The sequence below is a fragment of the Mustela nigripes genome, chromosome 5 (genome assembly GCF_022355385.1).
Source record: "Mustela nigripes isolate SB6536 chromosome 5, MUSNIG.SB6536, whole genome shotgun sequence".
In the NCBI taxonomy this organism is placed as follows: domain Eukaryota; kingdom Metazoa; phylum Chordata; class Mammalia; order Carnivora; family Mustelidae; genus Mustela; species Mustela nigripes.
In genome coordinates, this window is record NC_081561.1 from 32,545,567 (window position 1) to 32,573,003 (window position 27,437).

Consider the following 27,437-nt stretch of genomic DNA (forward strand, 5'->3'; position numbering starts at 1 on the left):
ACTTGGACATTTCACCCCTGAATCTCCTCAGACCAAGAACCACATTCACATGGGGCACCTTCGACTCAAGTCACGATCCCAGGGTCATGGGATCGAGCCCTGAATTGGGCCCTCTGCTCTGCAGGGAGCCTGCTTCCTCCTCTCTCTCTCTGCCTGCCTCTCTGCCTTCTTGTGATCTGTCTGTCAAATAAATAAATAAAATCTTAAAAAAAAAAAAACCACATTCACACAATATTTGTCCTTCTTCCCCATGAGGAGTTCCTGCTGCTAGCATGTCCCTTGGGTTGGTGGCAGTATATCTGGGCCACTATGCTTTCTCTGGGTCTTTACCTCTGCCGTTCCCTCAGCCCTGTCCCAGAATACATTTTGCCCTTCCCACTCTTCACCCTTCCTACCTAAGCTTCAAGCCTCAACGTGCCTAAGAAACCTTTCCCTTGGCCTTCCAGAAGAATCCTTCTCCCTCTCTAAACCCCTGCCACCCTTATTCATTCATTCCACCAATAATTACTCAGGACTTACTCTGTGGAGGCAGGCAATAGGGAAGATGATGGGGATTCAACAGTGAACAGTCAGACAAGGTTCTTGCTCTCACAGAGTTTACATTCTTACGGGGGAGACAGGAAAAACTGAACAATTCAGTAAGTCAAATATTTATGAGTTGTCCTAAGTGTGTACGGACGTATCCCAAATCTTCCCCTCTCCCATGGGGAGATGAGGTCTCCCCATCTTCCACTCTGTCCAAGAAAGAGCTTGCCTTGTCTAGGTATGTCAAGAAGCTTTATATGGCCAGTGGATGATGGCAGGCGAGAGTAGAGGTGCTTGGGTGAGGCTGGAGAGGGAGGCAAGGCTAGCCTACAAGTGCATTAAAGGCCATGCCAAACCCCTGAATTTCACATTTAGATTTATGAGAAGATATTGCAAAATTTTCATCAAGGAGTAACATGATTTGATTTATACTTTATGACAGAGATTCTCAACAGGGCTGGGGTGGGGGAGGCCCAATGTTGCCCCCTGCTTGGAAGGGACATCTGACAACGTCTGGAGATGGTATTTAGTTGTCACAATTTGGCAAGGTGTGATGCTGGTGTCTGGTGAGTAATAGTCCGGGATTTCGCTGAGCACCCCACGGTGAGAGGGACAGCCCCCCTCAAATATCCAGAGCACTGTGGTTGTGCAGCCCTACTTGAAGAAGACTCGGGCTGCCTGGTATAGAACAGGCTCTCAGGCGCCACCAATCTGCCCAAGGAGTCCCTCTGCATTTAACCAGGCCTCCAGGTGACAACTGCCATCCATAAGCCACAAGCTTGATAAGACTGGCTGAGCGGGGGAGGGGCCCTTCTGGTATCACTGCAGGGGAGGCCAAGGGATCGCAGGGAACGGCTCAAAAGGTGCCCTCTTCCTCCATGGTCACAAGCCAAGATCTTGTCATGACAGCTCCTGCCAGCTCAGTACTCTCCTCCTCTTTGACCTCTTGAATGCCAGACCTGCACGGGGCCCCAGATGGCACTCGCCTGGCACTTTCCAGAGAGTTTATGGGTATTTACACCAGCAGGCAAGCCTATCATCACAGCCTGGCCTCGTAAATCAACAGAGTGAAAGGGCTCTCCTCTTGCTCCAGTCCCCCAACTTGAGGTTGGTTCTAAGATTTAGGACAGACTCGATTGAGCTGTGGTGACAATGAGAGGTCCAGAGGAAATATCTCCCAAGGAGGAGGGGACTGGTGCCTCCTCGGGGCTGGGGTTGGCCGAATGGAGGGTAGGAGAGTTTGCCTTCTGTGCCCCAGTTATAAACTGTTCTTCTTCCACTTCTATGGGCTTTTGGTTTTATATTTATTTATTTGGAGGGGAGTGTTGCTTGTGTCATGGCGACTTTGAAGAGAGCTGTAGAAGACCCCTCTCTGGGAAAATGAACACTGGAGACAAAAGTTTATTTACAATTCAGGAGATCCTCAGATCCCCTTGAAGCCTATCCATGACCTTGGGAAATAATTTACCCTAACATATCAATGACTAACAAGGTTCTGTATTTCCATCTGAATGGGGAATAAAGCCCTTAAGCCAAAGGAACTGGACTTCTTCCCCATCAGTGGGCTGAGACACAAGCCAAAGGGGAAGGGAAAGCATCTCCTACCTTCTCAAGTCTCCCCATATCGCTGCTGTACCTACATATAAAACTGGGTTTGGAGGTGGGGAAGCACAGGAGAGGGCAAAGGCAACAAGGCCTGTTTCTAGGCTAATTTGGAATCAAAAGACCACCTGAGACTTGACCCAAGAGTGGCTTGTTGGGGCCACAGTACCAGATACTGCTGGTCAGCCCAGAGCATCTGATTTCGTTAATGGGCCAGTAAAAATTAGGGGGACAAAGGCCGAGCCCTAGCAGCTCAAATCAGTCTCCTCAGCAAGAGAGAGCAATCTCGTTAAGAGCTGTAACTGAGCAAATGGAGGACTCATTGCGTTTCATTAACTTTAATGGTGCTCGTTATGTTGGCTTCCAAGGGTTGTGGGATGGGCGAGAGAGAGCCAGACTCATCATCAGCACTTGGGAGCAGGCTGGCTCTCATGGGCACCCCTGAGGCGCCCAGCGCCGAGTTGGAAGCGGCTGTTCTTGCTACCCCCACGGGCTCCCCAGCCCAGCACGACATCCTGGCTACACAGGCAAGAAGCCCAGGCCTCAAGGACTCATTCTTTCCTGCCAGGGTGGAAAAAGACAGGGACAAAGAGCTTGGGGCAAACCATCTCCAAGCTGGGCAGGCCACCTGGCTCCGGGCACCCACAGAAAGAGGCCCTTCCCCAGGGCCAGCAAAAGTCTGGCCCCCACGACAGGATCATGCCAGCCCAGAGCCTGGCCCTGGGGCCATTGTCAATGCCGGCCACGTCCCTGACCTCCTCCTCCTTCTCAATCCCAGACATGTACACTGCCAGAAAAACGGAAAACAAACAAACAGGGCCAGCAGAAAACACATCACCAAACAAACCCGCCTCACATTGTCCTCTGTGGTCGGCCGGGGCCTAGAGCCAGAGGCCACTGGCCTGGAAAAGCCCAAACAGCTCTGTGAGCACAGCCTCCTCCCACGGCAGGGTCTGCGTGGCCATCCCTCCCGTGGTTTGCTTCTCTTTCTCCTTCTCCATCTTTCTTTTCCTTCTGCCCGTTCTTTCCCCCCTCTTACTTTTTTTGCATCCATGATGAAATAAACTCCCCCTTCTCTTTCTGCATCCATGATGAAATAAACTCTCTAAACATTGAAGAAATCCTGCAGAGTACATCAAGGCCAGAGTATATAAAACCGGTTCAGGATGTGAGCCAGCCACACTGCTGCCTGGCTTTAAAGTCATCCACCAGGGATTCCAGACCCATGCACGACCCCTTAACATCATGTGGAAATCGGCTCTTCATCGTCCGGCCCAACTTTCAGATCTTAGTACTTGTCCCCTCTGATATTCGTCTCTGAGTTGAGCTACATTATTAATTCCCTGGAGACCTTCCCCCTCTCCAAGCCCTTGCTCACCTCATTTCTACCACCTGGAAAGTCCTTGCCCTCTTCATGCAACTCCACATATGGGAATTCTATGTATTCTTTGAGGTCATCTTTAAACCCTCCCCTCTGGGGCGTCCCAGGCTTCCAGCTGGAATTAATCTATCTTCTTTGTGCCCTCATTAGAATTTCATGTTGGCACCTTTGTGTTTGGGCATTTACCATGTTCTGCCTTATATTCTAATTATTTAGATGCAAATTTCTCTCTCCTACCTAATTATGAACTTGAAAGCAGAAATTATGTCATCTTTGAGTTCCCATATCCTTTAAGTTCCCAGCACCTAGTAAGTGCAGAAAGAATGTCAAACTCATTAAAAATCGAACCAACGGTTATAAGAAGCACACATACAATTAATTCCACATCTTGACTTCACCGTTTGCAAATTTGTTTGAGGCACTGGGTTCCTTGAGTAGGCTCTCCAGGGTCGGATTTCAGGCGTTTGCCAAGGGCTAGAGGATGGTATGTTAGATGGCGGCACCTACTGGCCAAGGGTGACATTACAGCTTAGGTCGGCTGCGGAGGAGCAACCCAATTTTCCAATCAATCCTGATGGGACTGGACCAGGGTGTGGAGGGGTGGATGATGCAGAGGAGGCCTAGAATGAGTTCCTCTCGCTCCTCACTCCTCGGGAGCTTTAGGCTGATCAAGGAGAGGAGTATTCCTGAGTCTGGGCCAAGGCTTGCTCTCCACCAGCACCCTGCAGCCTCCTACAGACTGATAATTTTGCAGGACCAGAGTGAGACACCGAGGAATAACAGCCCGGCTGTGATGCCCTTTCACTTTGCCCAACTCAGCTTGGCATGGTGCCTGGGCCCCTTCACTTTGCCCAACTCAGCTTGGCATGATGCCTGGGCCAGCTCTCCACCTAAAACAGAGGAAGAGAGGTGGCATGAAGGGAGAGCCTCTTGCCAGACAAGGGAGGCAAACTTCTGTATGGATATTGACACTCAGCGTAAGCACACAGCGGGCAAACATTCTGACTCCTTCCTTGCAAGTTTTCAGCTTCTGCTAACAGGATTCTAAGTCCTATGGGAGCCCTTCTCAGAAAATACAATAGAAGCTATTGGAGAACTGGGTTTTTTAAATAGCCATTCACTTTATGAATTGGTTCATGAATACCTTGAACTTTGCCCCAGGACCTCATCCTTTCTTTGATCCAAGGTACCAGAGGAATTACACTGTTAGGTGGAGGGGTGGGGGTCCCCCTCTGCTTCTCCAACTTTTCCTCTGGGGAGGGAACCCAGTGGGGATTTGAGAGAGGAGAACCATGGGGAGACAGGTCAGGAGGAGCAAAGCTAAGCCAGCTGTCAGCAAAGTTGGGAGCTCGGGTAGGAGCTGTCCTGTCCTCTGCCACACCTTTGTTAAGGTTTCAACCAGTAACTAAAGACTTAACCAACAAAGGCTTAATCTCATTACTCTGTCTTGCAGTGATATTTGTATTTAGGACCCAAGGAACACAAGGTAGAGCTCAAAGGAACGATCCTCTTATGATGGGATTGTAACCATTGGTGGGAAAGATCTTGATAGAGTGGTTGAAAGAGAATGGGGATTCTGCCTCCTGAGCCTGCTTCCCCCCAAAAGAAGCTGCCTGTGGACGTGGCCCCATCCACCCTGGCCCCTGGCCTTTGGGAAGGTTCTGGCTTGCAAGGTTCCAGTTCTGGGGCTTTCTCTTCCAGAATCTGAGGGTCCCTGGCCAGAGTCACCTCCTAGGCCTCCTGCATCTCTGTGACTTTTCTTTAGTTTGAAGTCTCCACCCTGGCCCTCCATTTAACCCTCCGGAGCCACCAGTCCTTTCAGGAACCCGGAGCATTCTCAGGCTGGCGGGAGGCAGAGAGACAGGTCAAGAGATGTTTCTTGGGATCCCCTTGAATCTCCTTGGGATTCCATGAGCTCACTATTCCCTCATTCTTTCGTTCACTCAATTAACATTCACTGAGCACCACTATGTGCTCAGGGCTGGGGAAATAGTGATGACCAGTATGGGTCTCAAAGGTTTGGAAGACCACAGCCATTATAGTTCAGCATGGCTAGGGCCATCTCAAGGACCACTGAGCTCCAGGCCTGCAACAAGGCACATTTAAGCTGAATCTTGAGGGGCAGCTGTGGCTTTCCAACTGGCAAGAACGTAGCATATGCCAGGCATGGTGTGGTCAGTGATGGCGAGATCAGAAGACAAACATAAGATGTCATTGGAGAGAAGGGTCCGGGACTGGCAAAGAGGGCCCTGTAGGCCATACTAGTGGTCTGGAACTTACCCTTGTCAGGCAATGGTACCCAGGAGACACAGTGAGTGTCTAAATGAAGGCAGGGACAATGGGGGTTGACAGGAGGGATGGATTTGAGGGAGGTTTCACAGGATATGGTGGTTTATTAGATGGGGAGAAAAAAAGAGGCCTTCCAGTCTTGGAGAAATTCAGCTGGGGCTGCTGAGTGGGTTATGGGGCCATTAGCCCCAAAGTAGAGATCACAGGAAGAGGACAGTTCAGGGGAGAGTGTTGAGAGGAATTATGAGTTTGATGGGGTGTCAGTTCAGCTTAAGGTCTTGAAAAATGCCATTGGAATGAGCTATAAGTAGGCATAAATATAGAACTAGACAGAAAAGAGAGAAAGGAGCTAGAGATCGAGATCCGAACATTGGACACATGGCATATTTATTTGATAGAGAGAGACAGCAAGCAAGGGAATACAAACAGGGGGAGTGGGAGAGGGAGAAACAGGCATCCTGCAGAGCAGGCTTAATCTGGGGAACCTGGGATCATGACCTGAGCCGAAGGCAGACATTTAACGACTGAGCCACCCAATTGACCCTGGAGAAATAGCATAAAAGCCAGAAGAAATGTGGGGGTTAGGGATGTAGATCTGGGAGTCTCAGCACATTGGTGGTAGCTGGAGCCATAGGGCCCTGCAGTGTGGAGCAAATTGCCCACCACCTTGTGCTGGGACTTTCATGAGACTTATCAGCAGTAAATCTCCAATAGGCTGCAAGGTCAGAATTGTGTCCTTCTCGGTGGCCGGGTGAGGAAGTTGAAGCTCAGGGACATGAAGAAACTTGGTCAAACTCACCCACTGATGGGCTGGGCTTGGAACGTAGAACCGTCTGACCACAAAGCCAATACTCTTTTCACCACCCTTGCTGTCCCTGGGTGAGAGTCCCTAGGGAGGCCATGTAATGTGAGAATTGAGAAAATCCAAGCTAGAAACACTTAAGAGGCCAGTGGAGGGAGAACAGCCAGCAGGGGATCTGGGAAAAGAAAGGGCTCCAAGAAGGGGAAGAAAAATGTTCAAAGGCTTCTGATGACGCAGGGAGGTCAGGCTAGATAAGGACTGGCACAGAGCCCCAGATGTGGAGATGTGGAAGTCACTGGAGCCCCAGCAGATGTGTGTGAGAGGGGCTCCAGGCCAGATTGCACTAGGGTGAGGGGTTACGGGAAGCGGCAAAGTGGAGATGAACAATCGGCGTGCTCCTCCAAAACGTCCAGGAGCCCAGAAGGACAGAGGAGGCAGGATCTGGGGAAGTTTGTAGGATGATGCAAGTTGTACTTGTGTTTGTAGGAGAAGGAGCTGAGGTGAGGGATTCAGGAGAGGGAGGGGGTAACGGACAGCTCCAGCTCCCTGTAGGGCCAAGACAAGATGGGATCCTTGCACATCCTTGCAGGATTGACCCTGGCCAAAGGGAGGGGCCCTTGTCCCAGCAGTGGGGGGGTGAGGGGTGGAGGGGATTAGATGTTCATGCCCAATGGCTTCTGGCTTTTCCATGAAATAGGAGTTGAGGGTACTGCTGGGAGAAGTCAGGGGGCTAGATTGCAGAGGAGAAACCAAAGTTTGGAAGAGCAGCTGTGTAGAAAGGGACAGAGCACAGACTTGGGGCTGTTTGGAGACTTGCCTTGTGATGTGGAGGGGTCTGGAACCACACATTGATGTCGATGCCAGTTGGCAGGCTGGGTATTTTTGTTTCCTCCATGGAAGCAGCTAGGGAACAGGTGGGAAGGAAGCAGGTGGCAAAGTGACTCAGGTGTGGGGGTGGGCAGGGAGGAAGGGCTGGGAGGACACTGGGATGAGGGGCCGAGGAGGCCACCCAAGTGGCCAGAGGAGACTGGAATAGGTGTGGGCAGCTTGGACCAGGCTGTCCCCCCTCCTCACCCAAGTCTTGGCAGGGCTGCTGGTAGACCTCTCTTATAAAGGCAAAACTAAAAGCCTTGGAGCAAGTTAGTCCTAGAATCCCAGGGCTGTAAGACTTTGGAGAGCATTACTTCCAATCCTCTGCCTATATGGCCAAATGGCTCCTGAGCCATCCCAGATAGGTGGGTCACAAGGACCGACCAGGGTCAATGTGTCTGCTGACCTGGTATGATCCGCCCCCGCCCCCCTTCTTCCATTTCTTTGGTGGTTGTTCTGAGCTTTCTTTTTTTTCTGTCAGTCACTGATTTTTGTTTCTATTTCTATCTTGTCCATCGATTTCTTTCTAAGTAATCAAGATTCACCTCAAATCCCTCCTCATTCACGAAATCTTGGATGACCAACTTCTGTGTGGTGGCTTTCCATGGTTCGTTGCTGCTGACTGCTTGATGTTGCATTTGCATACACATAGTATGTTTTGCATATACAGATCTTGCCTTCCTGGTGAGATTCTAGCATTCGGGGGATTTTCCTGGTGATGCCCAGGGGTCTGGAACCCTACACACTAATGCTGATATATCTCTTTGAGTCAGGAATCACATTTTCTATTTCTTCTGTAGGCCCTAGAGGGCCTGGGACAGCGTGTACTGGGGAGAAGGTAGGCAATTAAGTACCTTATTCCACTTGATGGGAGGCTTCATGAGTGATCAAGTCGTCAGGAAGAGGAAGAGCGAGAACTGGAAGGGGTAGGACTGGCAGCTTGGAGGGTACAGGCTTAGGGTACAGTCAGAAGTCAGGGGAGACATAGATTCTGCTTCTAGCTTTGCCTCTTAAATTTGTGTGACCTTGGGCAAGTCATGTGACCTCTCACCAGACAAATATGATGCTTAAAGCCCCCCCCTTTAAAAAAGATTTCTTGGGGCGCGTGGGTGACTATTGTTGAGCATCTGCCTTCGGCTCAGGTCCCCGGATTGAGCTCCGCATCGGGCTCCTGCTTGGCAGGAAGGCTGCTTCTCCTTCCCCCACTCCCCCTGCTTGTGTTCCCTCTCTTGCTGTCTCTCTGTCAATTAAATAAATAAAAGCTTTTTAAAAAATAAAATAAAATTTTTTTTAAAGATTTCTTTATTTACTCAAGAGGGAGAGAGAGAGTCTTAAGCAGACTCAGCGCTGAGCAAAGAGCTGGATCCGGGGCTTGATCTCAGGACTCTGAGATCAAACCAAAAGTCAGATGCTTAACTGACTGCACCACCCAGGAGCCCCAAAGGCTAAAGCCTTTTGAAGTTGTATTCTTACATGATCCTCCAGAGCAAGATGACTGCCCTCTTCCCTCTTATATGTGATGGGGCTGGTCTGTGACCCTCAGCCTGCCCTGAATGATTAAACTGTAACAGTGGGCAGAATGTGTTAGTTCTCTGTGGATTCGGAGGAGACAGGATACAGCATGGAGGAGGTGCACAAGCTTCAGAGTCAAGTCTGGGCCCAAGTCCTGGCTTTGCCCCTTTGTCGTCAGTCATCTGGCTGACTAAGAGCCTCAATTTTCCTGTCAACAAAATGGGCATAATAGTTCTTGCTTGATAGGCTTCCCATGGATTGCCTGCTACAGTGCCTGACCCACACAGAAAGCGCTCAGTGAAGGGTAGCTATGCGCTCTAATCTGAGTGTCTGGGTCTTCTTCATGCTGATAGGAGATGTGAGGTGGCAGGGAAGGAGGGATTCTGGCACTACCCTACCTACCTTTCTACTCTCCAACTTGAAAGTGATGCTGATGGGTGCAGTGTGTTCAGTGCATGGCATTTCTGGAAACTTCTCAGTAAGAACGTGTGACAGGGGTGCCTGAGTGGCTTGGGCTCAGGTCATCATTCTGGGGTCCTGGGATCAAGCTCCACCTGGGTCTCCCTGCTCAGCCAGGAGTCTGCTTCTCCCTTTTCTCTACCGCTCCCCCAATTCGTGTTCTCGATCTCAAATAAATAAATAAAATCTTAAAAAAAAAAAAAAAAAGATCATGTGACAGACAGAACCTATTGGGGGTGGTGAGAATTGAACCCAGTTAGTTGTTCTTACACCCAGCAGCATCAAAGTCTGGCCCAGGACAAGACTGCTTGTTCCCAGGCACTACTATACCTTTATTATCAAACACTCTGGCCTTTGTTCCTTCTGAGAAGCAGTCAGAAGAACAGCAGTAGCCCCTGCCTACTGAATGCCTACTATGTGCCAGGGGGGTTTCCATTCATCATTTCATTCAATTAATGCCATAACATTTCAAGGTGGATGTTTTTATTCCCTTTTTGGGATGAGACAACCAAAGCTCACTGAGATTGAATAACTTACCTGAAGTCACATAGCTAGAAAGTTAACAGAGCTTTGCCTTTTAAATCTAATTTAATTTTTAATTTTTTAAACTTTATTATTTTTTAAGATTTTATTTATTTATGTGACAGAGAGATAGAGAGAGAGCACAAGGAGGTAGAGCAGCAGGCAGAGGGAGAGGAAGAAGCAGGCTGTCCACTGAGCAGAGAGCCTGATACAGGGCTCGATTCCAGGACCCTGGGATCATGACCTGAGCCGAAGGCAGCTGCTTAATCAACTGCACCCCCCAGGAGCCCAAATGGACCCATTTTATAGATGCGGAAGCTGAGGAACCGAGAAAAAGCAAAGTCTTATGGAAGGAGACTTGGCAGGGATGCGGAAGCCTCTGAGTGTGCTAGGCCCTGGCAGAGGCTATTCCCAAGCAGCATCAGGCTGGGTCCCCAGCCCAGTTTTCTCCCTGAATTTCTGCAGGGGAAATTAGAGGGAAATGAATGTCGGAAGCAACCGCAAAGGAAAGTGAAGGTAGAAAGCACACCGTGGCCCGAGAGAGTGTAGGAGGCCCAAAGAACCCAGGAATACTTTGCTCCTGCCGGCGCGGCTATGCTATGGCAAGCATAGGCTGCTGCTTTTGTAATACCACCTGCAACTGCCATCTCTTGATTTCTTCCTTGTCATTTTCTAACGTCGCTACCCAGTTATGAGCCCCTGCAGAAGTGGACAGGGCAGAGGGTCGTGGGACCAGCCCCCCAGTTAACAGTGCCCAGAGAGAAGCCTTGCTTCTGCTTCCACAGAATCCTCTGTAGGGCTGGGGGGTGGGCTGAGACCAGACTGGATGGCGGGGAGAAGGGCGGGGAACTGCCTCTTCTGCCCAGATGTGGAGGAAGCTTCCCCGGTCCTAGAGGGATGAAGAAAAAGTTGGCAGAATGAGGGGGAAAAAAGGAAACCAGAGTAAAAGACACCAAGTCTCCCAGAGACTTGGCAGCTAAGGCAGGGCAATAGCCACACTCAGGGGACCAGGGAATCACGCTAAACTAGAGACAAGGTTTGAGGTGATCTATTAATCTGTCCCTGCAGACTCCTTCATGCCAACCTACCCTGCAGTTTAGAGGGTAAGCTGGAGCCCTCTTCTCTAGGGACCCAGAGAAGTTCATACGAGTGTCCAAAGCAAAGCAGAGACAAAGCAAGGCACTGTGCAATCTCTTTTCCCTGCCTTCCGGGTGGGGGGTCTTCAGCTCTCTCCCTGTGTTCCCATGTAGATCAGGCACCATCTGACAATGTCTAATAACTCCTCTTCTCCTCCTTCTTCTTCGTCGTCTTCTTCTCCTCTGCTTTCTTCTTCATCATCTCCTTCTTCTTCTAACCACTCTCTTGTTTGGGACAGAAAGGATGGCAAGTTTGTACTTGTCCCCCAGCCCTATACATAATTGGTGACAGCAGGCAAAGCAGCTTTAAGGGGAGGGGTTTGCCAATGGAATGAAGGAGGGAGGGAGTCCTAGAGTGACAGAGCTGGAAGGGACCTGGGAGAACGCTTGACCCAACCTTTTGTGGCCTCCACACCATTCCTGTGATCTGCGTGCTTCTGTCCCTACCATCATCTCTCAGGACAATCAAGGGTTCTCAAGACCTCCTCCCCCAGTCTTCCTAACCTAAGGGCTCTCTCTCTCTCTTTTCTTTTCCACCAAGGAGCTAATCCACCCTCTTGTTTTCTAGATAACGCTAAGGCTCATTGAGATGTGACTTACCGAAAGGCAACCTTCGTCCCAAGACAGAACCAGGACAAAACCCCAAATGCTTGAAACTGTTTCCATCTTCCTACTCTTCTACTCAATCCCAAGGGAAGGAAGGGCTCAATTCTTCTCCCTAGGGGCTCAGGAGACCTCTGACATGTCACACCTGTCACCTAGTTGATGTGGGCTGCCAGTGTCAAGGTTGTTTAAGAACAGAGTTACTTTCAAGGTGATTCTGGTCATTTCCCTTTCTCCCGGGTAAACTGAGGGCTTTCTGAGGTTGGACTGGGTCCTGCTTGTTTCTTCCCTGAAAAAAATTGGCTCTGAAGCTTAAGTAACTGCCTGGAACTTGACTGACTGAGCCCCAGACTCCAAGAAAGCCCTCACCACCCTTTTCAAGGGCTCTTTCCTCTAGGATAAAAGGAGAGAAGATGCTGAGCTGTAAATTGACCCAGAAGGCAGTGTCCATGGGCTCTTTTATATCTTTTGCCCTTATTTTTTGCAAATATCATTTATCTTTCCTCCACTGCCCAGCTTTTGGAGATATGAAGAGCTCAGAATGGATTGGCTGGGACTGCATCCTGAGGCTGTGAGGGCAGGTTTGGAGAAGCGTTATGTGCAGATGTTTGTGTCTGTGTTTACACGCATGGGCACATTCCTGGGTTAGCTCTTGCCCCTGTGCTGAGGGCATGAGAGCGTTTTATATGTGAGCTCACTTCTATATGAGTAGGGTAACTCAGTGGGCCACCTCCAAGGCCAGAACTGCAAAGGAGTCGCCCTGGGGCCCGGAGTTTGAGCTGGAGGAAGGCTACTTTCTTCTTGGTCCTCAATTAAAGTTTACTCAGTGCTAGGAAGGAGCACGGAGACCCGAGGGTGGCGGGGGTGAGGGGTGCGCTGGAGGTAAGACTTGGCAGGGTGGCCCTCGGCCCGAAGTGGGAGCCCCTCTTGGTTTTTCGAGGTCCCATGTGGCTGTGTCCCGCGTGTCGGGCTGCGTCGGGCGGGCGTGCCGGAGTGCCCGTGCGATCCCGTCCACCCCAGCCTCCCCGACACCCGGGGCTCTCTTTGTCTCCTCGTGGAGGTGTGCCTGCAAACCTGCGTCGCACAGCCCTCATCTCGTGCGAGCGCCGGGGCGCACCCTAGCTCCCCCACTCCTTCCGCAGGGAGAGAGAACGAGCCAGAGCCCGGTGCTGTTTGGTCTGGAGCCGAGCGGGGCTTGCATTGATCCATTGATTGTGCGCGGTCTGCGCCTGACCTCCCTGCTCCCGGGGAAGCCGTCTCCATGGAGACCGGCCCCGCTCCCCCAGCGCGGGATTGTAAATTCCTGCAGGCAGCGGCCCGGCAGCCTGGGGAGGGGGCCGCCGCGCCCGGGCGCGCAGGGGGAGCGGCCGCCGCGCCGAGGCCCCATTTGAAAGAAAAAAGGGCACGAAAAAGGAGGTGGTGGAGGAGGAGGGGGAGGAGGAAGAAAACGAAAAGGAGCGAGGAGAGGAGGAGAAAGAGGAGGAGGAGGAGAAAGGCGAAGAAAAAGAGACGGGAGCCCGAGAGACAGAGAAGGAGCAAGAGAGGAAGAAAGAGAGGCAGAAAGGGCGTGTTTCTGGCGCTGCGTTTCCCCTCCCCTTTCTCAGGTCCTTCGCTCGGGCTCTGCGCGCTCTCCGGCGGCAGCTCTCCTCGGGCGAAGCTGGGAATTGGGTGGGATTATACGGAGCAGCCCCGCCGCCGCCGCCGCTAGCAGAGCCCAGCTCGGAGAGGGCGGTGGGTCCCCTCCGTCATTGGCTCCGGGCGCCCCCAGCCTCTCGCTCTCTCCGCCTCGCTTTCCCCGGCGTCGGGCCGGGAGAAGCCGGCAGCATCGGGAGCCTCCCGACGAGGGCGCCGCGGTCCGCGCCCCGCGCCCGCAGCCCCCGGCCCGGCCCCGGCGGGGCGCCCCCTCCCCTCCCCCCTCCGGCGCGCGGGGGCCCCGCCGGCTTCCGCCCTCCCGGGGCTGCCAGACCGGCCCCGGCCGCCCGGCTGCGGGTGGCTCCAGCCATGGGCTCGGGGCGCGTGCCCGGGCTCTGCCTGCTCGTCCTGCTGGTCCACGCCCGCGCCGCCCAGCACAGCAAAGCCGCGCAAGGTAAGGAAGGAGGGGCGCGCGGCGGCGGGACTGCGGGAGCTGCGGGGGCTGCGGGGGCTGCGGGGCCCGAGGGCGGGGGCGCGATTTCGGAGGGGCAGGGCAGGTGCTGGGCAAAGCGTGCCGCTGTCAGAGCCCAGCACCATGCACCCGCACTCTGGCCGGGGAGCTGACCTCGGGGCGCTGCGTCCCGGGAGAGAGGCTGGATGAGACGGCAGCGACACAGAGGAGTGAGAAGTTTGGGGGGCCCTGTGCAGAAGTCACCACGCACCTCAGAATTCTGCCCGACTTCACTGCCGCCCCAGCATCTTCGAAAGATTTCTTGTCCTCCAAAAGTACGAGAGAGACTCTTCCCTTCTCTCAGACACTGCCAGAAACTTAAGCCGTGGCCTGGAGAGACGGAGAGAATGAAACTTTTCAGCCACGCCATGAATTTCTTCCCCTCACCCCCAACCCTCATGCAAAGTCAGACAAAATTTCCCAGTTAGTTGTCTTATCAGTAGAAAAATGTTAAAGAAAAATAGGATCTTTTCTGGAAAGCCCAGCTCGTCTCTCCCTGGATGGTAGGGCGGTGAAGAAGAGAAGAAAATTTCTGACTGGTTCCCAGCAAGAATGTCGCTTTCTGCCTCTTTGGGGGGAAATCTCTTTCGTCTTGCATGGCTTTCATTTCTTATCATAATATTTATTTATTAAGGCCTCGGGTTTCCAATTCCATTTAAATCCAGGTCAGAATTGCATTAAAATAACAAAGTAAAATTCCAGGCCGGGGAGCTCTGACAGATCCCTCTAGGAATTAAAGAGAGAGAGAGACAGGGAGGCCCTCCAGCCCCCATCACTGACCCCAGGCTCATTGCCTGGCCAGTCCCAAGGCTTTGCTGGCAAAAACCAGGCTGGTGGGCTACAGTTCTCTTGGGGACAGGCTCCCCTCCCCCTTGACCTCTTGCTGCACCCTTCCCCCATCATGTCCTCACCCAGGAAGAGATTTATATGGACAAAAAGAAAATTCCTCCTGGCAAGGCTTGGCGGAGGAGGATGTGATTCTGCCTATTGTCCCAGGGGCTCCTGAAGCCAAGATGGGGTGTGGAAGTGGCTGAGCCAGAAGGGAAAGTTGAACTTGGGAGTTGGGGAAGCCTGAGTCTCTGGCAGTCAGGTCACTATGTCCTGGAGCCTGAGCCCTTGGCTCTTAAGGTGCTCTTGTGTACTGCATGGGCTCCCACTCTGATAAAAGGATGGTGCCCTATCCACGCCAGTCCCTTCTCCCAAACGTTGCCTCTTCAACTACCTCCTTCCTCCAACCTGTCCTTTAACAGAGCCCAAGGACCAGAGATCCACAGCTGTCACATACCGACCTCACAACCTGCCAACCCCAAACTGCCTCTTCTCCAGTTCTGGTTCCAGACAGCCCACTCCCACCCCCAGCCTGGGAGCAGCCCCTCTCCCACTGTGGATCTGCTTGTGTTTTCATAAACAAAGCTGGCTTTTGTAGTGTGTGCTGACTTACTCATAACATGGAATTAGCTAGGGAGTTTAGTCTGAAGGAAGGAACAGATTTCATTCAGTAATCTAGAGACAAGGTAAGGGCCTCTTTCAAGTTGGAGCCTGTGTCTGTAGTGGCCTAGTGAGACTGGGGGGCTGGGGGCAAAAGAGGGAGCAAACAGTATATTCGGGGGGGTTCCCAGGGCTCATGGAGACTTCTAGAAGGGACAGGTGCCACGGGGAGATCAGCTTACCCTTCGGGAATAGAAGGACTCAAAACCCCTCCCAGGTGCTCTGGGGCTCCCTTTTTCATCAAGGCACCCCTCTGGGTGCTGCTGGGGGCAGGGGATGCAGCCAGAGTGGAGGCCCCTGCCCTCAAGGAACTTCCATCCTCCTAGTTTTGTTTCCTGCTTATATTCAGGCTGCAGTTAACAGTGCATCTTCCTTCTAATCCCCAAGTCTAGCCGGGCATAGAATCGAAGCCTGTCATTTCAGCTCCTCTGACGCTGCTGTTCAGGAACTGTGTCAACCCGGTCTATCAGAGGTGGCCTAACGACAGGTCCGTTGGGGTAGAGGGTCTCTGGACCCAAATCTTCAGGCCACTGCTGCAGGAAAGACAAGTACTGACTGGGCAGGGCAACCTTACCCCTAGATGGAGTGCTGTGGACATCCCTCGCTCCCAGACAGATCTCCTGAGTATCACGCCAGCAGGTGTGCTTTCAGTGCCATGTGCTTTTAGTCGAAGCTCTAGTGGGTCTCTTTAAATTACAAAGACTCTAGGCAACTGTCTTGTGCCATTATTATATCTCTGGATAGTGTGTGTGTGTGTGTGTGTGTGTGTGTGTGTGTGTATGTGAGAGATGGGGAGAGAGAGCAAGAGAGAGAAATTCACCACCATCACCCACAGGAGGTAGAGCTGGGTGCCTGTGTCTCTCGTGACTTGGTTGTTAAGCCTGGATACGAACATTTTCATGTCTTTGAGAACCGTGTGTGGATGAATGGGTGGGTAAGCTCATGTCACCAGGAGTGAGTGAGCATGAGGGTACATGGTTTTGAGTGTTTTTTCAAGTGCCTGTCTGTGTATTTTAAAGTAGACAGACTGGATAACCAAGATAATTGTTAACTTAAAAGCATTAATTTGCTTTGCTTTTTTTGGGGGGGGGTGGGTTGCAGCAGTGGTTAAAAAGATCTAATCCTTGCTTAGGGCTCAGGTTACAGCTGAATGAAAAGGTCTCCTGGCTTCCCCAGGGGGAAACTTGTCCCCAGGGCAGGCTCAGGGAGAGCCAGCCTGGCCGTTTAGTTTACCTGGTTGTTTTTTCTTCTCATTAGGGATAAAATGTTGATAAAGTCATGTATTTAGAGTTTCCAAGTAACACCATCCCCGGGACTGAGAGCGTTCATCTGGCGGCAAACAGTGTCTCTCTGTCTCCACGCGTCTCTCCGGGTCTCTGTCTGGGTGTATGTGTGTGTCTCTCTCTCTTTCCCCCACCCCTCTCTTCCTCTTTAATGTGGCTATTTCCTCTCCTCCCCGCTTCCCTGGGCTCCTGTGGCCAGCTCTTACAGTGAGGGGACTGTTCCTCCTAGCCCCTCCCTCCAAAATATGAAATGAAAACCATAACCGTGTCAGCGGGTGAGGGTGGCCCCGTGGGCAGCCGGCTATTGCCTGTGCCCCATCCAGGCCACACTGGGGAGAGAGAGAGAGAGAGTGAGTCCCCACTCTTGGAGCCTGATCTTCAATCAGTTGCTTCTAAGCCTGTCTCGCCCACCTCCATTTTTCCAGAAGGGTGGAGAAGGGGGGGGTGGACTGCTTAGAAATTCCTCAGGAATCCCTTTGACCTCTCTTCTCTCAGTGACATTTCCCCTGGGGAGGTGGGGGAAGCCTGGGGCCAGGGGAGCACTTCTCCACTTCTTACCCCTCGTCTCCTTGAGCCTCCTCAGAGCGGAAGGAGAGAGAGGGGAGCAGAAGACACCGAGGCCAGAATTACCGCAGGCAGAGAAAGAAGAAAGTTATCAGCCACCCCTAAATGAGACTGTTTTCTGAAACCTTCAGGAATCTGAGAGCATGAGAACCGGTTTGAGATGTGAGCAGCTGGGACCTGTTGTAAAAGGAGCTGGCCCTGGGTGTGAGTTTGGGAATGTGAGGTGTGCATTCACTGGGGAGTGCGAGCGTGCGTGTGCATGATTCGGTGTGTGTGTGTGTGTGTGTGTGTGTGCGCGCGTGTGTGTGTGTGTATATCCACCCGTGTGTGTGTGTGTGCATGCGCCGTGCTCCGGTGAGAGGAAAAAGGAAGCAGGGCAATGTGCGTTTTGTTTTCGTTGGAGAAGTCAAGAAGTGGAATGGCTTGGTCCAGTGCCGTGGATTGAGGGTGGGGGAAGGGAACGGAAGGTTTCAGACCCTCTTGCAGAGATGAAGGCAGAGGGGCTCGCTGCCTGAATTTACCCCCGGCCCTGCCCCCGGCTCTGGACCCCTCGTGTCAGGGTGTGGGCCTCCCTTGACATCCCGTACCTCTAGCACATGACCACTTCTAAGAAAGAGTCCCTGTCAGGGTTGGAAACTGCAGGGCTGCTTCTGAGACGGGCAGTGCCCGCAAGAGGCCCAGACCCGGGGACAAGTTCTTCAGGCTCAGTTAGAAGACAGCAGTCTGGAAACAGAGGGACGGCTGCGCCTGGCTGGGGGAAAAGTGATACAGCAGCTAACTCAGGGATGCCCAAGGGGTAGAGGAGCTAGGCATCTGGGCTAGAAGGGGACACAGACCCTCCCCTCCCCCCACTGGCCCCTCTGTCACCAGCCTGTCCTCCCATGCCCGAGTACTGCCAGCTCCAAATGGCGTGTGGTGGGGCGTTTGGTGCCCGTGGGTTGGTAGACGCAGAGCCTGAGGACTGGGGCCCTTGAGGAAATCATTGAAATGCCCTCCCTCACTTGTGAAATGGACTAGAGTATCAGGAGAGTCCCCTTCAGCTCTGAGATTCTGCACATCTCATTGAAATCTTCCTGCTGGAAGGCAGAAAACACTTGAAAAATTCTTGGTCCTGCCCCCAGGCTTCTGGGGCCTTCCTGCCTGACGCTCAGGCCCTCTGCCTGGGCCCTCCTCTACTGCTCCGTGCCGGAGTCTGTCACTTGGCTACTCCTCCTTGCTTACCCCACCCCAGTTTCCTGGGGCCCCAAGTACCTGATTGTTCTGTGTCCTTAAGTAGACTCCCCCTGGAAGAGCGTCTACAAAACAAGTGTGTGTTTCTGTGCGTGTACGTGTGTGTGAGGGTGTGTGCATCCAGCAGCTTTGGGTAGGGGAGCTGCGATGATTGTGTTCTGGGAACTGAATCCTATCTGGGCAGGCCCCGGAGGCCCCAGTCCCTGGTCCTGTATGGTGTATTCTCAGCTCCAAGCCTAGCCCTCTGTATTCTCCTCCAGCTGAAACATTTCAGACCGAGGTACTGTTTTGTAGTTGCTATTGGGTTTGGCCTTGGGGTGAAGAGATGACCCCTAAGTAGGGCACTGTGGCCCTCACTATTACCTATGGTTTCCCTGTGGCTGTACCCATAGCCCCAGAGAGCTGTGGGGTTTGGATTTCGGGGCTCCAGGCCAGAGACTGTCCACATCTGGTTCCTGATGGCACCAAGCTGAGGAGAGGCCTGGGCTGGAGGGAAGATCCAGAATAAGGAAAGAGATCTAAGGAATCCCTGGGTGAGTGAGGGTGGAGAGTCAGGGTATGCAGGGACTGGGCTGGGGGGTGGTGCTGGAAGAAAGGGGGAGCTTAAAGGATAGACCCTGGGGAGCAAGTTTACAGAGAGGACGTTTTTACAAGTTTCTAATTATATTTATTTGGAGTTTTCCTCTGGCGGTTTGAAGCTGTTAACAGCAGGAACCTGTATCCCGGTGTTTGTTTTTGTTTCTAACCAGCTGCTTGGCCCGACATAGTGAATCCGAGTTGGAGACACCTGCCCACCCCGTCTTTGCTGCAGCTCTGTCTGCTCCCACCGTGGCGCACTGGCCTTCGTCCCTGCCCGCCACCCGGCCCTGCGCTCCTTCCAGCTACCCCCGTGCCCGAAGCCTCAGAGCCTGCTAGGGCTCTCCGACCGGGGACAGCCAAGTGTCAGTTCCAGGCCATTCCATGATTATGTATCAGATGCTTTCTTCATGCCCGAACTCTGTGCTGAGTTGGGGTGGGGGGAGACACAACAACGACCAAGGAAGGCATGGATTCCTCCCCTGGGTGTTTCCAGACGATAGTGTAGGAGAGCAAGCACTGGACTGGGAGTCAGAAGACCCGCGTCTGGCTGTGCACAAGCTGTTCGTGCTTGCCCTCTCTGGGCTGGTTCCCCATCTAGGTAGTGAAAGGCCCATATGAGATAGCTGGGCTGAAATCCCCACACACGTCATTATGCATCATCTGACACCATCGCTGTTCGTGCTGTCATTTTCTCCATCCGTGTAGAGAGAAGACAGATAATCAGGAAGCTGGAACCTGCCTTGGCCCACTGCCTGCCTCCACACCCCTCTCTCTCCAGTGTTCTGGTCTGTCCTTCTTACCTAAGGATCCCCTACCTACTCATCCCCGAAAGGCCCCTGACTCAGGGTGGTTTCATCCACCTTGAAAAGGAGAAAATTCTTGTCCATTTGAGGTACCTTCAGATGAGCAAGGAGCTGGTTTAGGGTTAAGGTGGTACGACTTAGAGAAACTCATCAGGGCCTCTTGCTGGGTGACAAAGCTCTCAGTTTCATCCCCGTTCCCCACCAGGCACTGAGCACCAACTGCTTTTCCTGGCCCTTCTGTCAAGCAGGCTCAGCTATATAAGAAGGGTCCTATTTTCAAAAGGAAGAAGGTGCTCTGTCTCCTCTCCTTGAGGTTGTCTGTGTGGTTTCCTAGACTCCAGGCCTGCCTCCCTTACACCCTGCCTATCCTCTGTCCAGGCCGAGGATGGGCTCAGGCTACAGCTGAGGTCACAGTCTCAGCCCGGTTCCAAGTCGGGGACATAGCCTGAGAAGCGTGAGCTTCTGGCTTCTGAAGCCAGGCCCCAGCCAGTTCCCCTAGTTGCCCTTTTGATCTAGAAGGAGAATACACACTCGCATATACAGGTCAGGGTGTCATGGCTGAAGCCTGGCTGGTTCTATTTTAGGTGTTAATTACATGTGGGAGGCAACGCAGAGGAAAGGATAAGAGAACTGACCAGGAGCAACAATGATTGTGCTGGTCGCAGGTGGACCCTTGCTGCCCCACTGTCAAGTGCTACTTAGCACCGAGGCTGGGAACACCTGTTGGACAAGGATGCTTCATAGAGGTCCCTGAGCAGCTCCAGATAATATCTGAAGAAACTGAGATCCTGTGGATCCTATAGGATTCCCTATGAATCCCACCCTGGATTTACTGGTCCCCGTCTCTTCTGGCCTCTGCATCACCAAACAGATGCACTTAAGTGGGTCTCTTACTTTCCCTGAGTTTCTTATCTCCCTACCTTTAATTTAAGACTAAATTTCCTAGGATTGCCCTCCACCCAGAACAGCTGGGGGATCACAGGAAAATAAAAAGCTTTTTCCTTGCGGTAACATAGAACGGGGAAGATGACATAGATGTGGACCTCATCTACTCACCACCAACCCATCCATCTATCCATCCATCCATCCATCCACCCATCTGAGTAAATGCTTTACAAATATTGACTAAATGCCTTCAGGATATGGGTCTGTCTTGTTCACTGCTGGATGCCCAGCCCCTAGCACAGTGTTTGGCATGTTGCAAATGCTTAGTAACTCTGCTGAATGGCTGAGTACCTATGATCAGCTCCCAGCTGCCATGTAGATTTCAAAGATTCAGCAGCCATGGCCTCAGGGAGGTTTCTGGAGGGAGATACTGCCCATGAACTAGAAGTTAAATAATGGTAGCAGGCAGCACACAAATCACGAGACAATGATTGGTCAGGCGATCAGAGAGCCTGCACTTAGTCCAATCACCCTGGGCTAACCTGGCTGGGGCAGGAAGGATGTCACAGTCGTGCAGGCCCATTAGGACACGAGGCAGGCTGCTTTGGACCTCCTCACTAGGTCCCTCAAATCTGCTTCTGTGAGTGGTCGGGGAACTACTGTGGTAATGTAAGCAGGTGTGTGTGTGTGGACTCTCCCTAGGGGTGTCTGCTTATCTGCAGCCTGCTTTCTGCTCCTTCCCATTTGCTGTTATTCCTTGGGCTGGACCTTAGCAAAATTTTGAAGCAGACGAGAGTGCTTCCTTTGGGGTCCTCCTGCTTCCCTTTGGGGTATACTTCCCCATCCTCAGAAGGGAACCTTAGGACTGCCCCTGGTCAAACAATCCACCCCTTCGGGTCGGGTCTACCCTCTCACCCTCTCAATGCCACCCCCACATCCCACGCTCCCTCCTTACATTGAGCAGGGCATATGGAGCGCTCTGCTAGGTGCGGAAGCAAATCCAGAGAAATGTCAGCTGGCACTGGGAAAGCTGCTGCAGCTGCAGACCTGGGCATTCATGCCAGGAGAGGCAGGGAGGTCTTGACTCATCTTGGGTATCTCTGCAGCCTCCTCTCTCCCCCACTTCAGCTTTTGATCCAGCCCCATACCTGAGGTGGGCTCAAAGGCACAAAAGGAGAGCCCTCCCAAGGGATCGTGGAGGGTGGCTTTTTGGGTCCCAACCGGTCCCTCACCCACTTTGCCCTCCTCTTTGGGCAGTTCCCAGCATGGGTAGAACAGGCACTAGAGAAGGTACCTTCAGGGATAATGGCCCCCTAACACTTCCTGTGCCATCACACACTGTCCCGGTGCTGCCTGTCCCCACAAAGATGGCGCTCTGGTACGAGGGAGGAGAAGCAGAGAGGGGTTCAGAAACGATACTGGGGAGAAAGTGGGAGAGAAGGACTAAAAATAGCCAACCTTTCTGAGCACTTACTATATGCCTGCACTGCTGTGCTAAGTACTTGACAAGTATTAACCCATCTGATGCGCACGGCAGCCCCAGCAGCCCCGGGAGGAGGTGCCATTGTATTTACACTGCACGGTAGCACTCCAGAACCCCTTTTCTCAAACACTTTTTTTTTTTTTTTTAAGATTTTTAAAATTTATTTGACAGACAGAGATCACAAGTAGGCAAAGAGAAAGGAGAAAGCAGGCTCCCTGCTGAGCAGAGAGCTTGATGTGGCACTCAATCCCAGGATCCTGGGATCATGACCTGAGCCAAAGGCAGAGGCTTCAACCCACTGAGCCACCCAGGCACCCCTCAAACACTCTTGTCCTCTTGCTGTCTCCAGTGTCTTCCTGGCTCCTGCAAATGGTCTCTTCACTTTATCTGAGAGGGGCAAGGAAGGCAGACAGCCATCCAGCCCTGTCACACCCTGGAGATCCTGATGCAGCTGGTGTAGGAGACTGCCTAGACAGTCACTTTTTAAAAAAGGCTCCCAGGGAATCCCAGTGTGCAGCCAGGGTTGAGAACCACGGGTCTAGACCAATTTATGCCCAACTAGCCTCAACCTGTTTGTCAGGCCAGTAGTAAATACTTGCTTACTGAGAGCTATGAAGAGACCATGCCTATGGGTATTGAAGTGATCCCTGCACGGATAAATCGTGGGTGGGCAGATGTGGTGGAAGAGAGCTCTGAAAGGATGAACTGGCAGGAGGAGGAAACACTGGATATAATGGGGGCCCCTATTTCAGAGCTCCACTTTGTTTGTTTTGCTGGGACGGGGGATTCAGTGGAAGAGCAAGAGAGAGAATCTCAAGCAGGCCCACGGCTCGATCTCACAACCCTGAGATCACAACGCAAGCCGAAACCAAGAGCTGGGCACCCAACCCACTGACCCACCCAGGCACCCCTCAGAGCTCTGCTATGGGCATCAACTGCTTCAAAAGATTCCATTCAAATCGTTGAAAGGTCCCGTCCTCAGTGAGTGACCAGCCAAGTGAGGGAAGCAGAACATGCCACACAAGAGGGCTTGACAGCATCAGCAGAGCCACTCAGCAACGGCGGCAAGTGAGCGGAGGCAGGCGGAGTCCCCTGGGATCAGGAACTCTTTAGAAATGGGGTTTAGCAGGAAGAGCTTTGGGGTGGACAATTTTGAGCCAGATTTGGGAAGCCGGGAACAGTGTGGCTAGAGATGAGATAACTGCATTTCAAATGTGAAGAGTGCGATGGATGTGAATGCTTGGACAGGGGGAGAATGCTTGGACGTTGTAGAGGAGGAGGTAAGAGATAGTTTTCCAGGGCAGAAACCTTTGGCTGGAGAGGGATAAGCAGTGGGAGCAGGGCGATGAGGGAGTGGGTAGGATGGTGGGAAGAGCCCAGCTGCTGGAAGGGGCTACAGGATCTGCTGGGAAGCCTGGGTTTGCTGCCACCAGCCTCAGAGGCACTCTGGTCCTAGTAAGCACAAACCGGAGGCAAAGCAAACAACAGAAGTCCAGATAGCCTGCTGCGGATTCCAGCGAAGCACCCAATGATTCAGAGACAGGCATGTCCTTCTGAGATGTCCCTAGAGGAAGGGCTTCCCAATGAGTTTCCAAATTGCCCTGCTGACTGCTAGGAAAGGGATGGTAAGAGACAGAAGAAGGCTCAAAAGAGGATGGACAGAATGATCATTAGTCACTGGGATTGTCCAATGTCCCGGGCTACCTGGAAGACTCACAAGGGCGTGTTTAAATGTGGGGGACAGAGAACGTGGACTTGGGTCTCTGGGTACCTTGTCTTTCTTCACGTGTTTAACCACACTTGAAATTTTCTCTTTCCTCTCCTGATGGTCAAATGCCAATCCAGTCTCCAAAACCCAGCTTGAATCCTGCTGCTCAGGGGTTTTTTGGTCCACCCCAGCCTAGGAGTTATCTTTTCTTAGCTCCGAGAATAGCACTCCAGTAGAACTTCATGTGATGTTGGAAGTGCTGGCCATTGGTGGTGGCCATTAGCCACGAATGGCCATCGAGCACTTGGCCTAGTGCAACTGAGAAACTTAATTTCAAACTAATTTAAATTTAAAACAGCCATTGGTGCTTCATGGCTACCACCATAGACAGCACAATCTAGAATATCTGTTGTCTGAACCAGCTTCTAGACATCAGGAACCTATTTCCCAGATTTTTTATTTTATATATATATTACATATATATATAAAATGTTATATTATTATACTATATATATATATATTTACACAGATTATCTCATCAACTGCTCACAGACTCTCACGAGAAGGTATTATCCCCATTTTAAAGAGGAAGAAAGAAGAGAAGCAGAAAAGCCTCTCTAGAAAGATAGAGCTGGATTTGAATCTGGGACTTACTCATTTCAGCACTTAGGATCTTTTTATGAGAGTGCATTTCTTCTTCCCATGTATTTTCTCCATCGGTTGCATCTACTGATACTCCACACCGCCTCTCACTATCTACTCTACTGTCCTTCTTGCCCTCTCTAATAAACTAGTCTTCATGCCCCTCTTCTCTGTGCTTTCATCTGGGGATGAGTTCCCAGGGTGGGCCAACAGGCAGACACCATGACTGCAGAACCTGAGGGAGTCTGAGAGTAAGTGTGAGTTACAGCAGTTGGAATCACGGGCCATGGCGGACGGCTGCAAAGGAGTCAGAGAGTTGGAAGGCAGAGTGCAGAGCTGAATGGAAGCTTAGAAGACTGCAGGCAGGATATTTGGGGGCACTTCTCCAAATTTCAGTTCTCTTCTTTGCCCCAGGAAGCCTCAGTCCTGCCCCCCGAAGCATGCCTTGAAACCTAAAATCAGAGGACAACTAACTGTTCCAAGCTAGGACTCCCCGGTATCTATAAATTGGAGGGATTACTGGCCCACTCATTCATTCACATTCTGTTAAAATATATCAAGCACCTTAAGGATTTGGATCCCCATAGTTTGGCGATTGCGGCCTGAGAATCAGCATTTTAACAAAAGCCAGGCAAGGTTACAGTCCGCTGTCTTGACTGCAAATCCCATTTCTTTATTTGCAGGTGGCCACCTCTATGCTTGGGTTCCCCAGTCACAGTTAGAAGTAGTCCCTTCCTCCTCTCCTCCTCCTTTTCACAGAGATTCTCCAGCCTGGCTGCCTGTTGGACTCATCTGGGGAGTGTTCAAAAAATACTGTGGGCTCGTTGACCAGGACCTCTGGGAATGGTGCTGGGCATCTCCTAGGGGAGTTAACTCTAACGATGTGCAGCCAGGGGTGGGAAACCCCCTCACCTTATGTCTACTGTGTCTCTGGCACTCAACCACACCCTACCTCATGTTCCTTGTCTCTCCTTCTGACTGGGCCGAGTCAACAGTCTTCAGCACAGTACCTTTTGCAAACACACCCCATAATACGTTCTCAATTGAATGCAACCTGTTGCCATATTTTAGGTCTCCTTTATCTGCACCATAACATTGCCCCCAAAGTTGGATTCTTTTGCCCAAAGAGGATAAATGGTTTTCTTGGCTCTGTCCTTTCAGAACCATCCTCTTTTTGCTAGATCTTGGGTGGCCTCTTCCTTCAGCAGAGCTCTGTGAGGAGCATCGCGTGTCCAAGTGAGCCAGTAGTGAGAGGAGTACCTTGGGTTAGATGGGTGAGTTCAGGGTGGCGGGCTGGACAAGCCAGAGTCAGCCAGAGAGTCACAAGAGCCCCACTGATCAGGCTTCAGGTTGCTGGTACCAGCCCCTGCCCAGTCCTGGTCCTCGGCTGTTGACAGCACAAGGGCTGAGGGAAATCTTCAGGATGGAACTTCTTTCCTCTAAAGATTCTTGGCGCTATGGTGGGCAAGTGGGAGCAGGCCTGGTCTCAAGCAGAACTGTGAGGCTGAAGAGGATTTCTCGGGTGCCCTGTCTTCTCCCTTTCTTCCTTCCATTATTGAGGGCCACAGGACCCTGCCACTTTCCCAGAGGCCACTGTCCCCATGCCTCTCCCCCGCCCCCCAAGTCGGCTTCCAAGAGAGGTAAACTAATTCACACTAAGTTGAATATTTCTAATCAAGGTAAGTGTGCTACCCAGTCCAAGGGGTTTTGTTTGTTTTTAAATCAAAGAGGAGTATTTCAAATGACGGAATTTTAGCTGTCATTATGGATTAAGTATTTCTGAGGAGAGTGGGGATGCTTTTTGCATTCCTGAAATTACAGTCGACCCACTCTGAAATCCGAAGAGTGTGAAGCCTGCTCTTGGAGGGGGAGGGGTCACGATCCATATTTTAGAGGAGAGGGGCTTTTGCCCTTGAGGAGCCACCTTCAAGACAGCCCTTGGGATGCACTGACAGAGGGTCTCACGTGTCCCCTCTGCCCCTGCTAGATGTGGACGAATGCGTGGAAGGGACCGACAACTGCCACATCGATGCCATCTGCCAGAACACCCCACGGTCGTACAAGTGCATCTGCAAGTCTGGCTACACAGGGGATGGTAAACACTGCAAAGGTGAGGCTGGGAGGGTGCCGGGAGGGGAGGTCAGTGCCACTGCCCTTGGCCATACTGTGCATGATAGTAGGCCTGCAGTCCCTGCAGGCTCCAGGAAGGAGGTTGGGAGGGGTGGCTGTTCTTACCCCAGAGAGGGCACCATGGAGGCTAGCTGAGGCTCTGGTGGGAAGAGTTCACAGCCTCCCAGCTTGACTGGGTGGGGAGTCAGAATCATGGGACTGAGGCCTGAGGTGCCATGACATTGGAACCTCCATCTTTAGACCCTTCTACCGTTCCCACATAGGATGAGAACAGACAGTTTACCCCAGGGGGAATTCATACCATGAACAAACACATTCTTCCCTTCTCATAATTAAAGCCATGCAAATTAAAGCACGCTTCAGATGTTATTTTCAATGTATGACCTTCAGTGCTGGTAAGACTGTAGCAGACAAGGTACACTCATTAATTCTTGGTGACATTATAAATTGAAAAGTGATTTTGTCATACCTAGCAGGAATCTTAAAAGGTTAATTATACCCTTTGACCCAGAATTTTATTCTCAGGGACTTATTCAAGAAAAATTCAAAGAAACAAAATAATACTGGAGAAGATGTTCTTTTTGCATTATTTATGATAGTAAAATAAATGGAAGAAATCCAACAATAGCGGAAGGATGAATAAATTATGATATAGCAACACAACGAAATATTCTGCAACCATGTACCATGGTGATTAGAAAGACTGGGTGGAGACATATGAAAATGTTTATGACTTAAGTTTATTTAGACTGATTGATTGATTGATAGAGAGGGGATGGGGAGAAGCAGAGGGAGGGG

General features: G+C 51.7%; 2 protein-coding genes across 5 annotated transcripts in view; one reads left to right on the plus strand and one right to left on the minus strand.

The window, feature by feature from the left end:
* TCP11 (t-complex 11) overlaps positions 1-14,215 on the minus strand; it is a 98,254-nt gene extending 84,039 nt beyond the window's left edge. Inside the window, exon 1 of the mRNA XM_059400089.1 lies at positions 14,056-14,215. The gene's annotated coding sequence lies outside the window, so the exon portion shown is untranslated. The remainder of the gene's footprint in view (positions 1-14,055) is intronic.
* The window catches only part of SCUBE3 (signal peptide, CUB domain and EGF like domain containing 3), a 33,649-nt gene continuing 19,843 nt past the window's right edge, over positions 13,632-27,437 (plus strand). For all 4 annotated transcript variants that reach the window (XM_059400080.1, XM_059400082.1, XM_059400081.1 and 1 more), the window contains exons 1-2: positions 13,632-13,787; positions 26,497-26,619. In XM_059400080.1, the coding sequence (XP_059256063.1) occupies positions 13,703-13,787; positions 26,497-26,619 (208 nt within the window). In that variant the 5' untranslated portion in view covers positions 13,632-13,702. The remainder of the gene's footprint in view (positions 13,788-26,496; positions 26,620-27,437) is intronic.